Source organism: Curcuma longa, chromosome 6 (genome assembly GCF_044706935.1).
Source record: "Curcuma longa cultivar G26 ecotype Majalengka, Jawa Barat chromosome 6, ITB_CL_G26_1.1, whole genome shotgun sequence".
Lineage (NCBI taxonomy): Eukaryota > Viridiplantae > Streptophyta > Magnoliopsida > Zingiberales > Zingiberaceae > Curcuma > Curcuma longa.
In genome coordinates, this window is record NC_133866.1 from 5,131,214 (window position 1) to 5,143,808 (window position 12,595).

General features: G+C 42.1%; 4 protein-coding genes across 4 annotated transcripts; 3 read left to right on the forward strand and 1 right to left on the reverse strand.

The window, feature by feature from the left end:
- The first annotated feature begins 878 nt into the window (after positions 1 to 878).
- On the forward strand, positions 879 to 3,004 carry LOC141830415 (exocyst complex component EXO70H1-like). The gene has a single exon (XM_074717845.1). The coding sequence runs from the start codon at positions 1,035 to 1,037 to the stop codon at positions 2,964 to 2,966; it is 1,932 nt and encodes a 643-aa protein (XP_074573946.1). The 5' UTR covers positions 879 to 1,034; the 3' UTR covers positions 2,967 to 3,004.
- Positions 3,005 to 5,387: 2,383 nt separating this feature from the next.
- Positions 5,388 to 7,937, forward strand: LOC141830689 (serine/threonine protein phosphatase 2A 57 kDa regulatory subunit B' kappa isoform-like). The gene is made up of 3 exons (XM_074718108.1): positions 5,388 to 5,608; positions 5,814 to 7,020; positions 7,398 to 7,937. The coding sequence occupies exons 2-3, from the start codon at positions 5,860 to 5,862 to the stop codon at positions 7,764 to 7,766; spliced, it is 1,530 nt and encodes a 509-aa protein (XP_074574209.1). The 5' UTR covers positions 5,388 to 5,608; positions 5,814 to 5,859; the 3' UTR covers positions 7,767 to 7,937.
- A 924-nt stretch (positions 7,938 to 8,861) lies between these two features.
- LOC141830692 (uncharacterized) lies at positions 8,862 to 9,412 on the reverse strand. Its single transcript, XM_074718109.1, has 3 exons — positions 9,309 to 9,412; positions 9,180 to 9,222; positions 8,862 to 9,097 (listed from the first exon to the last, which is right to left on the reverse strand). Exons 1-3 carry the CDS (start codon positions 9,378 to 9,380, stop codon positions 8,958 to 8,960), a joined length of 255 nt encoding a protein of 84 aa, XP_074574210.1. The 5' UTR covers positions 9,381 to 9,412; the 3' UTR covers positions 8,862 to 8,957.
- Positions 9,413 to 10,364: 952 nt separating this feature from the next.
- LOC141830962 (protein LURP-one-related 5-like) lies at positions 10,365 to 11,411 on the forward strand. Its single transcript, XM_074718413.1, has 2 exons — positions 10,365 to 10,815; positions 10,887 to 11,411. Exons 1-2 carry the CDS (start codon positions 10,552 to 10,554, stop codon positions 11,307 to 11,309), a joined length of 687 nt encoding a protein of 228 aa, XP_074574514.1. The 5' UTR covers positions 10,365 to 10,551; the 3' UTR covers positions 11,310 to 11,411.
- The last annotated feature ends 1,184 nt before the right edge of the window (positions 11,412 to 12,595 follow it).

The window sequence follows — 12,595 nt, forward strand, 5'->3', positions numbered from 1 at the left end:
TCAAAGGCAAAAGTAATGTGAAATATACTTCTACTATATTTTGTTAAATTAATAAATAATGATATTTTGAATCAAGTTTATCGACTAAACTTTCAAATAAATAAATAAAAAGCATTTGGATATCCAAAGCTTCCACAATTTGTTCAAAAAAATAAATTCAAATTAGCATATAAACATCAACCAAAATAATAATTGTTATAAATTATAAAAATGATAATTCAAACTTTTTTCATGAAAAGAGTTTCATCAAAACTTAATTGAAAGTAGATTTTGTAAGTTGTCAATAGGATTGTGATACTATAGAGAATTAGATAGAATTGTACGATCCTATTAAAAACTATATGTTCATTCCATAAAAGGAATATCATAGTGAGAATCTAAAAAAGGATACGATATGTTCATGCCATAAAAGGTAGAAAACTCTCAGATGAATCTTTAAACGAAGACAATTTCGTCTTAACTACACATCTCCGCGGACTATATTGGATGTAAGATTATTTCACGTTCGAAATAAGAGAGTCAAACTATATGTTAACCACATGAGAGTGACACGAGCCACTTAGACCAAGTAGCTTGAACAGATCAATGGCTTCTAGTTACTTGAGACCTCAGGAATCATCCATGGAGGATCATCACAAAACACCAAAGTCCAAAACTATTGCCTCGATTTTCAATTCTCCATGAACAAGTCCAAAAAAAATACATTTTTAAGAGAAAAAAGACAAAAAAAAAAAGAAAAAGAAAAAGAAAAAGAAAACAGAGACGTTCACGAACTATTCTTGTGGTTCTTCTTTCAACGACGCTTCCTTCCTTCCTTCCTTCCCTTCTCTCGTGTTGTTTATAAATGGAGTCGCGGATTGACCGGTTGAGCTGCAGATGCTTGTCGATCTCTTCTTCCACTGCTTCGTCGCCCACCAAAGTTGTGATTTTTGAGCTCGATTTCGGGTTTTGAAGAAGAAAAGGAGAGATTTTTGAACGTTGTTCTGTCTTTTTGCGGTTTGATTTGTTCTCCGGCCGTCGGCAGTCGATCGGAGATGCCGCGGAAGGGAATGCGCGGATTCTTCTCGTCGTCGGGTCACTCGGAGCAGCGGCGGCGCGACGGCCGGCCAGCCGAGCGCTCCGTTTCGCCGTCACGCCGCACGTTCTCGGACACCATGATGGAGGACAGCATCGCCTCTGCGGAGGAGATCATTGGCCGCTGGGGCCAGGATGTGGCTGGCTCCCTCTTCTCCGCCGCCGGCCGGCCCGACTCCGTGCACTTCCTGCGCGCGGCGGCGGAACTTCACCGCTCCATGGTTTTCTTCTCCGCTCCCTCCTCCGCGGAGTCCGCCGCTTCGCCGGAGGAACGATCCGCAGCGTTGTTCCGCGCGCACGAACTCCTCGCGGCCGCCATGCGCCGCCTCGAGCGTGAGATGCATCTGCTCCTCTCGGCTCATCACTTCGTCATGAACCCCGTCGATTCCCTCCGCCTGCAATATGCCTCCTCTTCTGATGCGTCCGACGTCGAGGATGCCGAGGTGGACGGCAGCGCCGAGGCAGTGCGAGACATCCGAGCGGTGGCGAAGACGATGATCTCCGCCGGCTACGGCAAGGAGTGCGTAAGGATCTACGGTACGATGCGCAAATCCTTCGTTGAAGAATCCATCTATCGATTGGGATTCGACCGCAAGAAAGCTGACGTACACAAGCTCGATTGGGCGGTGATCGAGCCCAAAATCCAATCTTGGCTCGCCGTCTTCCCTGTCGCCTTCAGAACGCTCTTCTCCGGTGAGCGCTCCCTCTGCGACTACGTCTTCAAAGGCTCCGACGCAATTCGAGAGTCCTGCTTCGCGGACATCACTGGCGACGTTGCTGTCCGAATACTCTCCTTCCCCGAGTCGGTAGCGAGGTCGAAGAGATCGCCGGAGAAGATTTTTCGGCTCCTCGACCTCTACGACGCCGTCTCTGAGCACTGGCCGGATATAGAGACCTTATTCGCCTTCGAATCCACTGCTGCGGTTCGGTCGCAGGCGGTCGCGTCTCTCCTCCGGCTGGCGGAGGTGGTACGGGCGACGCTGGCGGACTTCGAGGCGGCGATTATGCGGGACGCTTCCAAGTCCGCCGTCCCCGGCGGAGACGTCCACCCCCTCACCCGCTACGTCATGAACTACGTCGCCTTCTTCTCCGACTACAAAACCGCGCTCGTCGACATCTTCGCTGACTTCCCCTTTCAGGCACCATATACTCTGCCCGAGTCCCTGTTCGACGCGACGGCCGTGGCGACGCCGCCAGTATCCGCGCCTTCGTCCCCCACCTCCACCGTGAATTCCTTTGATGAAAATCCATGGAGGTCCTCCCCCTCTTCTCCCACCGCCGCCGCAGCTGGATCGATTGCTGCACGAATAGCATGGCTCATTCTCGTTCTCCTCTGCAAGCTCAATGGCAAGGCGGAGCACTACCGAGAGGCGGCGATCTCGTACCTCTTCCTCGCCAACAACCTGCACTACATCGTACGGAAAGTAAAAGAGAACTCCCTGGGCGTTCTCCTCGGCGACGAGTGGGCGGTGCGGCACGCCGAAAAGGCGAGGCACTATCTGAGGAGCTACGAGAGGCTCGCGTGGGCGAAGCTGGCCGATGAAATTCCCACGGAGACGGCAGACATGACGGCGGATGAAGCGGAGAGACGGATGCGGCGGTTCGACGACGCGCTGGAGGCAGCGTGCAAAGGGCGCGCGGTGGTCTCAGACGCCGAGATGAGGGAGCAGGTGAGGCAGTCAGTAACGAATATGATCGTCCCGCCGTACCGAGTCTTCCACGAGAGGTGCAAGGCGGCGGCGAGGTTCTCGCCGGAGGACGTGAGGAAGAAGATCGACGGGGTCTTCGCCGGTTCGAATGGAAGCTCTTCGTCGCACGGTTCATCTGCTTCCGGTTCAGCCCATGGTTCGGCTGCTTCCGGTTCATTAGGGAGACCGCACCGGTCCGAATAGAATTAAATAAATTTATTAGACAAAAATTAAAATGTTAAAAAAAAAATCTTCAAATTCCTTCACGAAAAGGATCTGCTCAGTTCGTCGCTCGATCGATCATTCGATCGTTATCTGAGAAGCAGCGCGAAGGCATAGCGATCGGTGAGACGAGTTGGTAAAGTTCGATTCTTTCTCTCTCTGGTTGCTTCGATCGAATCAAACTATCCGTTCGCGAATTTAGGGTTTAAATGTCGTTCGTCTACTTCCTGTCTCGCTTTTTGTTCTGAAAGTTTGAAATTTTGGTGCGCAATGGTTGAATCAAGGATTGGGATCTGGGTTGATGTGCCCTAGCTAAGTTCATTCTTCTATGTTCTTCTGATTGTTCATCGCAAAGTGTGTCTGCGGTCCAAATCCGCATAAGAACTTGTTTTCCGGCGATGAATGCTTCAAAATCGTGGATTTAGGGTTTCACCCGTCGTTATTCTAAAAGTTTGATTTTGGTCCGCAATGCTTTTGAGATCTGGAATTGCTGTGCCCTAGCTAAATTCATTCGTCTCTGTTCTTCTGATTGCTCCAGATGAGGTCTTGTTTTCAAATCCGAAGGAGATTTCAAAATCGCGAATTTAGGGTTTCGTCGGCTGTGTGTTCTGAAAGTTCGATTTGTATAACGCTCAAGAATCGGGATTGCTTTGCCCTATAAAAGTTTAATTTTCTCTGTTCTTTCGATCTGTCATTTCCGAATTCTGTACTCCAATTCGCTAGGAGTTCTTGTTTTGCTACACTTTTTCGTCGTCAAAATTCGGAGATAACAACTTTTTCTAAGGATAAATCGAAAAATTATAGTCGATCACGATGGAAAAAATATTATCTTGATTTTGTTGAGATTCGAATCTTTGCCCTCTTTTATAACTCTATTTCATCGTAATTAACTCAATTATGTCTCGGGAGCTTAATCTCGAGTGATAAGCATAGAGACATGAGGTATTTGAGGTTTTAGGGTTGAGTCCTCTTAGCAACATGTAACTGTGTTATTTCGGCAGTAGACTCTTATCAACATAATGGTATCGTACTTCCATAAAATCCTTTAGGAGTTTTTTTGATATGGAGCCGTTTCAACGGTAGAACCGATCGCTCTTATCAACATAGTAGTACCGTGCCTTTAAAAAATTTCTTAGGGATTTTTTTTTGATATGGGGTCGTTTCGACGGTGAGACCGATCACTATAAAAAGTTTACTTAATACAATTTGAAGTCGAAGTGTCTTATTCAAAGTGGTAAGCATGGAGACATGTATTGTCTGAGATTTTGGATTCGAGTTCTTTTAGGTTGAGGTGTTATTTCGGTAGTAGGCTCTTATCAACATAGTGGTATCGTGTTTCCAAAAAATCCCTTAGAAGGTTTTCTGATATGGGATCATTTGACGGTGAGGTGGGTTACTATAAAAATTTATCCAATATAATTTTTAATCTGTCATTCTAATCTTATATGATCGATTTCATAATCATCTATAAAAAATAAATTAAAAAATTATAATAGACTACTAAAAAAAATATTATCTCAATTTTATTAAAATTTTTATCCACTTCAATCAATTCAATTATGTTTTGGAGCCAACCGTCCTTACCATTGGACCACAGCCATGGGCAAAATAGGCACGGTCACGAATCAAAAGCTCGGGGGCAAAATTAAAAAGTGACCGTATAGAACGGACAGGTCCGTATAAAAACGTAAGCAGACACTGCGTCCATGTGTACGTTTTCTGTGTCTTATCACATCATTAAGGTTCTTTGTACGGACAAATTTAACCCAAACAACAAAAAGTAAAAAAACTAGGAAAAAGGATCCATTTTTATTTATTATCAATATAGTATTTTATTATTATTTTAATTTATTTTTATAAAAAATATTTTTTATTTTAAATAAATATATATAACAATTATGATTGTTTTTAATAAACTAAGTACAAGCTCTCGAGATCCATCGACTAATTATGAGATAATCAATTTGGTTCAATAAAAAATTTATATGGACCATCAAGATAACATTAATAAAGATAAATTTTGAAAAAAAATTAAAATTAAAAATATGGTAAGATATTATTTTGATAATAATAATTTTAAGCGATTCCAATACGCTTTTTTTTTAATTTTTTACATTAAACTTAAATAATAATAATAATAATTTTTAGCAATATATTAATCGTTTTTTGATAATCTGCCACTCAATTTGGTTGAAAATTTAAAAGAAAAATATTTATTAATTATTTTGATCCTAAATCTAACAATTATATCCGCAATAGAGGGCGTTTTGAGATCTCTTGTTCAATATTTCAACGGACCAGATGCCTTTGATTGCGTACGAGATGCATCTCGGCCGTCCATTTGCTCACTTGTGTCTCACTCTTCTGCTGCTGCTGCTGCTTATTTCTGGCTCGCTTCGCCTCCGCGGATCCCGAAAGGAGAGCGGCGGGGGATCGAAGGCGGCTCCAGTCTCTCCGTTTGGAGTGGGAATCCGTCGCCGGATCTGCGAGCTATGCTTCGGATCGAGCTTTTCTCGACAGATCGGTGAACCTTTGCCCGGAAAATTCGTGGAGCCGCTTCCTCCGGCGATTCCTAGGGTTTGCTGGACTGTGATCTCGGCCGCTTTTTCCGGGCGTGCTTCCAGGTGCAGATCTGGATTCCAGTTTGCTGTCTCCGTTAGTAGGCTGGTGTTGATTGTGTTTATCTTTGATATTTATGCCTTTTCTGCTTCCCGATCTGGATTCTGCGTTCACTCGTAGTGTGATTATCCTGGTTTGATCTGAAATGCTAGTCGATGCACCTTTAATTCCGGGATTTTAGTGAAAACTTGTGGCTTTTCCTAGCGTCAGATTAGGTGTGGGTTCGGTAGCGGCGGTGAATCCCTATTCTGGCACAATGTGGAAGCAACTTCTCAGTAAAATACCTCGAAAGTCCTCCAAATCTGATGCTTCTTCAGGTTCTCTTCGTGGCCATGGCGGCGGCAATGGTGTGCCTCGGGGGGACGGGAACCAGATCCAGCGGACAAGCAGTGGTAATGTGCTTCCCTCCCGTGCAACCACAGTGAAGAGAACAGCTTCCGCTATCTTCCCTTCTAGCGTTGTCACCAGCATTGAACCTCTGCTCACATTCAAGGATGTTCCTGCTGCAGAAAAGCAGAACCTTTTCCTCAGCAAGTTGAGTCTCTGTAGTGTCATCTTCGATTTCTCAGATCCAAACAAGAACTCGGAGAAGGAAATGAAGCGGCAGGCGCTGGTAGACCTCATTGATTATGTTGATTCAGGGACCTCTAAGTTCACCGAACCGATTATCTCTTCTAGCTGCAAGATGTTTGCTGCTAACTTGTTCAGGGCCTTCCCTCCGAACACGCGAACCAGCACTAGTAGTGGGGAGACTGAGGAGGAAGAACCAATGTTTGATCCTGCATGGCCTCATTTGCAACTGGTTTATGATTTGTTGCTGAAGTTCATAGAGTCCTCATCGTTTGATGCTAAGATTGGTAAGAAATATGTAGATCATTCATTCATTGTGAAATTGCTCGACCTGTTTGATTCTGAGGACCCCAGGGAAAGGGATTGCTTGAAAACCATCTTGCACAGAATCTATGGAAAGTTCATGGTACATCGCCCGTTCATACGAAAATCGGTCAGCAATGTATTTTACCGGTTTGTGTTCGAGACGGATAAGCATAATGGGATTGCAGAATTGTTAGAGGTTTTCGGTAGCGTCATCAGCGGGTTTGCACTGCCACTGAAGGAGGAGCACAAAATATTTTTGACGAAAGCTCTGTTACCTCTTCATAAGCCAAAGACATTAGGTGTTTATCTTCAGCAGCTAACTTACTGTGTGACACAATTTGTGGAGAAGGAGCCTAAATTGGCAAATGTAGTGATAAAAGGGCTATTGAAGTACTGGCCGATAACGAGTAGTCAGAAGGAAGTCATGTTTTTGAGCGAGTTGGAGGAAGTATTGGAGGCTACCAACATGGTGGATCTCCAGGATTGTGTGGTTCCATTGTTCCAGAGAATTTCCTTATGTGTCACCAACTTGCACTTCCAGGTGATAAAAACTCTCTCCCTTATTCCTTTCGTTACTTCCCTTATGCATAGACTTATTTTTTCGACGCTCACTTTATGATTTCTTCATAGTTGATATGGAATGCAAATTGGGATCTCACATTTGCACTAGATTCATGTTCTTCGTACGAGCTTTAGAGCAAATTCTAGTGCTTCAGATAATGTGTCATTCATAATCTTGTAGTGTGGATTATATTGTTTTAGTTATAAGTTGCTCATAGACTCTCCTATGGTATGTTATCGTTAGTAACCTTCTCTTCACCCCTTTATGTTAGAGTGAAGTTTGTATCATCAGTGAAAACTATTCAGCACCTGCTTTTGAAGTTGTTTCGATTCTAATTGGTCGTGAACATTTTGTAGGTCGCGGAGAGAGCCCTATTCTTGTGGAACAATGACCATGTGGTTAGTCTGGTTTCGCAAAATCGACAAGCAATCATGCCATTGATTTTCCCAGCTCTAGAGAGGAACATCCAGTGTCACTGGAACCAAGCTGTTCTCAACCTAACACAAAACGTGAAGAAAATGTTATCAGAGATGGATCCAGAACTCTTTTCGGCTTGCGAAAGGCGGCACGAGGAGGATGAAGAGAAGCGGGAGGCAACGGAGGAGACACGGAGGATGGTCTGGGAGCGGTTGGAGACTATTGCATCGTTCCAGTCGGTAACTGGGAACACTCCTGTCCTAGTAAGACCCACAATTACCCCATCGATCACTGCTGTTCTTTCCTGAAAGTATTAGAAACCCTGACAGAAATGAGTGTAGTTTTCATGTATCCCAGTGCTGGGTTTCTTCTCATGTCACTATTTCTGAAATCCTTTCGTGGATGGTGATGATGCTTGTAAGTAATGCAACCATTTTGTGTGCTTGGTGTTGTCGAAGAGCACTTGTCAATTTGCTTTATCTTGTCGATCGATGCCTTGCTTTATCGTTTATTCGAACCAAGTTAAACTTGCGCTTACTATTTGTGAATAACAATGAACAAAAAAATAACATTCTCAAATTTGTGTGTCATTTTCTTTAGTAAAAAGTGGAATCCGTCATTTCAACAATTCTATATGGTCGGTTTTACTTCAATGATTCTATATGGTCGGTCTTACGATCATTTATGAGAAGATAAATCAAAAAATTATAATTAATTACGACGGAAAAAAAAATTATTTCGATTTGTCAAAATTTGATTTTGTTTACTTTAATAAATCTGTTCCATTGTAATCAACTTAATTATATCCCGAAGGTCATGTTTGTGTCCCAATTGCAATGAACTTGAAACAATGACTAAATAATAATCCATTAGAGAGGAGATCTAATAAGTTGCAATCCTTGAGTTAGCATGAAAACAATTCAAGAAAAATAAATGAAGTTATAAATAAGCAAACATGTATAAAATAAAAGCGCAATTCTATACATTACAAAATAAAAATCTTATCATACACTAGAAAAAGAAAGAATTTTCTTTACGTTTAATCTTCTACAAAAGGTGAAATCCGCCACCTTAGCGGTCCTATACGGTCGGCCCATGACCATTTGTCGAACTGTACAAGTCTGTTGCTCATAACCATCTATGCCCCGAGAACTCTTTATGTTTAATCGATAGAACATATAACAGTTAGATCAGGAAGATGAATTAAAATGAATGAGACTGCATTCTGCTCACTCTATCGAATGACTAAAGTATCCATCTTGGTTTTCTCCAGGTAATATCCTTCTGCGTCGTGATCAATTGTAATTTCTCGATTTATTTCCTTACAAATGATCGTGGAGTCGTGTGAGACCACTAAGATGTCGGATTTCAACTTTTTGCAGAAGAAGTATCCATAAATACTTACTGCTGTTTTAACTTTGCTCACACAGTGATCGTGAAGAAGTAGAGCTTCAAAACGACTGCAAGAGCCAGCTGGAGCAGAAATATTCCGGCGACGATTAGGAACCACCTCTCCCCAGATGACACAATGTGTGTGCGAAGATTAAGCGCGACAAAGGTTGCAGACATGAAGGGGGCCGGAAGACAGGGATCTTCCCCTGGGATTCCGAAGAAGGAGGAAAGGTCTGAAGGTTGGACTCTGCGGCAAAAGACCAAGCAAGAGGCTAGCGATTCGAGATAGCAATTCGACAGAATATTGCGTCCGTAGGGGTCGATCTAACCTTTGAACTTGAGGGCGACGTGATCAGCACCGGCGACAACGGCCTGGTCAAGAAGAACAAACGAGATCCCGTAAGATCTGAAAGGAGAAGAGAAGAGGGATCAACAGGAAAGAGGTACTGGCACCGTACCGGAACGGTTCCAGAGACGTTGGTGCCGTTGTTGTCGTCGCCGATGGAGGCGTAGCCGCCGCTCGACATCATCTTCGTTCTTCTTCCGGGGACTCGCCGTCGAAGGAAAGCTTTCCAGATCCAGTCCAGCAGCGAAGCGAAGAAGGGACCAGAACAAATAGACCGAACCGGAGTCGAACCCAACTTAGCCAGACCAAATGCTTCGCTCGTATCAGACCGAACACATGGCGGTTTAATCGAACCGCGATGACTAAACGGCTCATGCCTCGCTCGTATAGATCAGGCGGCCTAAAAGCTAGTCAGGTTCAGCCGGTTTGAACCAGTTGGTCCAATAATTATATTTTTCCCACGTGACGTCTCATCCGAAGTATGTTGCGGTCACGTTTCGTACTGTGGGTCCCATCAACTGGTGGATAAATATATCAAAAATATCAACAATATTTTTATATAAAAAATAAAAAAGCATCTTTTTATTAAAATTATGAAAAAAATGTCTTTTTTAGATTTATTATTAACATAATATTCTGTTTCAATATATTTTTATTTTAAACATACTTTTATTAGTCAATATTACAGCTGTCAACATTATATTAAAATTTCACTTATTAATTAAATTTAAAATCATTTTAAAAGCATTTAAGCATAATTATCAACCTGATAAATAAACAATTTTTTTAAATAATAAATAAATTTATATTATCTCATGATCAATTAAATAAATTTAAAATATAAAAAATTTAAATAATTAAATAAATTTAAATGGAGAGATAACGCTTAAACCAATAAAATTAAGTCAAATTTAAATTCATAAAAAACTTAAATTAAATTTAAATAATTATTTTAATGATTAGATTTGATTTGACTCATGGAATAAGCTTAAACACCACGTAATATGTTGCGTGCGTTTTTCGATTTATCTTGATGGTCGATAGAAAATTTTCGTGAGACCAAATCGATCCTCCAAAGATTAAGTCAATACGACTAATTGAAGTTTATCATTTTAAACACCACGTAATATGATTTGGCTTGACTAGTTTACGGCCCTACGTTGAAGTGGATTCTGCACCACACTACACTCGAAGACTAGCCACTGATTTCACAGCCTCATATTCCCCTACTGCGGCGGCGGAGGCGGAGGCGGCATCGTCCACTCTGCTTTCGATTGTGCTCTTGATCGGCGGCTCAAACTCCGTCTTGCTCTTCCTGCGATCATCCGATCCGCACACCTCTCTCCCCGCAGGCCATGGAGAAAGCTTCGGAAGCGTCCGAGGTGGCTGCGGGGGCGGTCGTCGGAGAGAGATTTTGCAGCGAGGCGGAGCGGGAGCTGACGGTCCGAAAGACCTCCGTCTTCTTCTACGGCGATGGCTTCGCTGCCTACGACCACGCCACCGGAGATCTGGTCTTCCGCGTCGACACCTACGCCCGCAGCGGCTCCCCTGCTTTCGCCGATCGCCAGATCCTGCTCATGGATCCCTCCGGCGATCCCATCCTCACCCTCCGCCGCAAGGTCCGATCCATCGATCGATTGCAATTCTAAGTTAGAATCGATCTGAATTTTTCCCCCCTTTTTCTTTTCAGTGGCCGAGCTTGCATCAGCGGTGGGAGGCGTTCCTGGGGGAGAGGAAAGAGGGGCAGCGGCCCCTTTTCACGGTGCGGAGGTCTTCCATCTTCGGCAGCGATCGGAGCGGGTTCGAGGTGGAGGTGGACTCGAACGGGTACCGGATTGAGGGGTGCTTCGCGAAGCGGTGTTGCCGGGTGATCTACGAGACCCGCGGTGGTGGCGGAGGAGGAGCGGCGGTGGTGGTGGCTGAGATCAAGCGTAAAGTGGATACTTTGTTGCACGTGGTGCTTGGGAGAGACGTGTTCTCGCTCTGCCTTCGTCCGCACTGCGATTCCGCCTTCGCGATGGGTCTCGTCGTCGTCCTCGACCAGATCACCGGCGACGAGGCCGAGGAAGAAGTGGAGCAGGTAGATTCTCCGATATCAGAGTCCGCTGGTTAATGTTGTAGATAATTATGGTAAATTACAGGGACTTAGTTGATAACTCCGACAATGTTTAATTATATTTGAAATTTGAGTGTTTTTTTTTAAAGTTTTTTTAAATGAATTTTTAAATCGTGTTTTAGGTTTTAAATTTTCGGATTTGGTACAAAATTAATTTGAGATAAATAAATAATTTTTTAGAGTAAAATTGATTAAGTTTTTGAAGTAGAGTTAGATATGTGTTTCACCCACCTATTGTCTATTGACTTACTCTTTACTTAAATAGGGATTTCAAGTTCAGAAATATTTTTTATTTTTTTCAATAATTTTACATAGTCGATTTCATGATCATTTATAAAAAAATAAATCAAGAAATTATAATTCATCGGAGAAGGATAAAAAAAAAAGAAATTCACGATCTTGAACAAGTGTGTGCAAATAAAATATTTTTTATTTTCAATCACTAGCAAAGTAATTAGAACTTTAAATGAATATGAGTAAATTTAATTTTCTATGTGATAAAAATTTATTTAGATTCATTTAATAAATATAATATAAAAAATTTTAATAATTTTTTAAATTAAATAAATAAATTTGAATATATTTATGTTTAATTTATTAATACTAATAAATAAAAATTATGAATAATTCATGAATAATATTTACGAGTAAAATTTATAAATTGTATTCCTCGATAAAATCTTTTTTAATATAATAAAAAATAATAAAAATTTTAAAATAAATAAATAAACTTATATTATTAAATTTAATGACTAATCAAATAAATTTAAAAATATAAAAATTTTAAATAATCAAATAAATTTGAACTAGGTGCTCAAGAATATATAAACTAATAAAGTTCAAATTAAACTTAAATTAAATTGATGATACTTTACCTGTTGTCCTATGCGTATTATTATTTATGATCAAGTGTACTTCAATGTGTCATTACTTTTGAATATTTCACATACTTTTTAATAAAAAGTAAAATTTATCGTCTTAACAGTTCCACGTGATCGATCACACGATTATATATATATACATACAGAGGTGATATTCTACACTACTCCCGTGCGCGACACAGCCATCCCCTCAGCTTCCGGCCACCGTCGCTGCGCCGTCCGATCACTGCCGGCCGCCAACCGTTAAACTGGGCCCGTTCGACGCGCCACTCGTCGGTACATCGTCCGGCGTCGGATTCCGATCTGATTGTGGCTAAAATCTGACGCAATTTGGCCGGAAACACGCCGGTAATGGCACGCAGCGTTTTCAGCGAAATCGCGATCGGATTCCGACCAAATCGC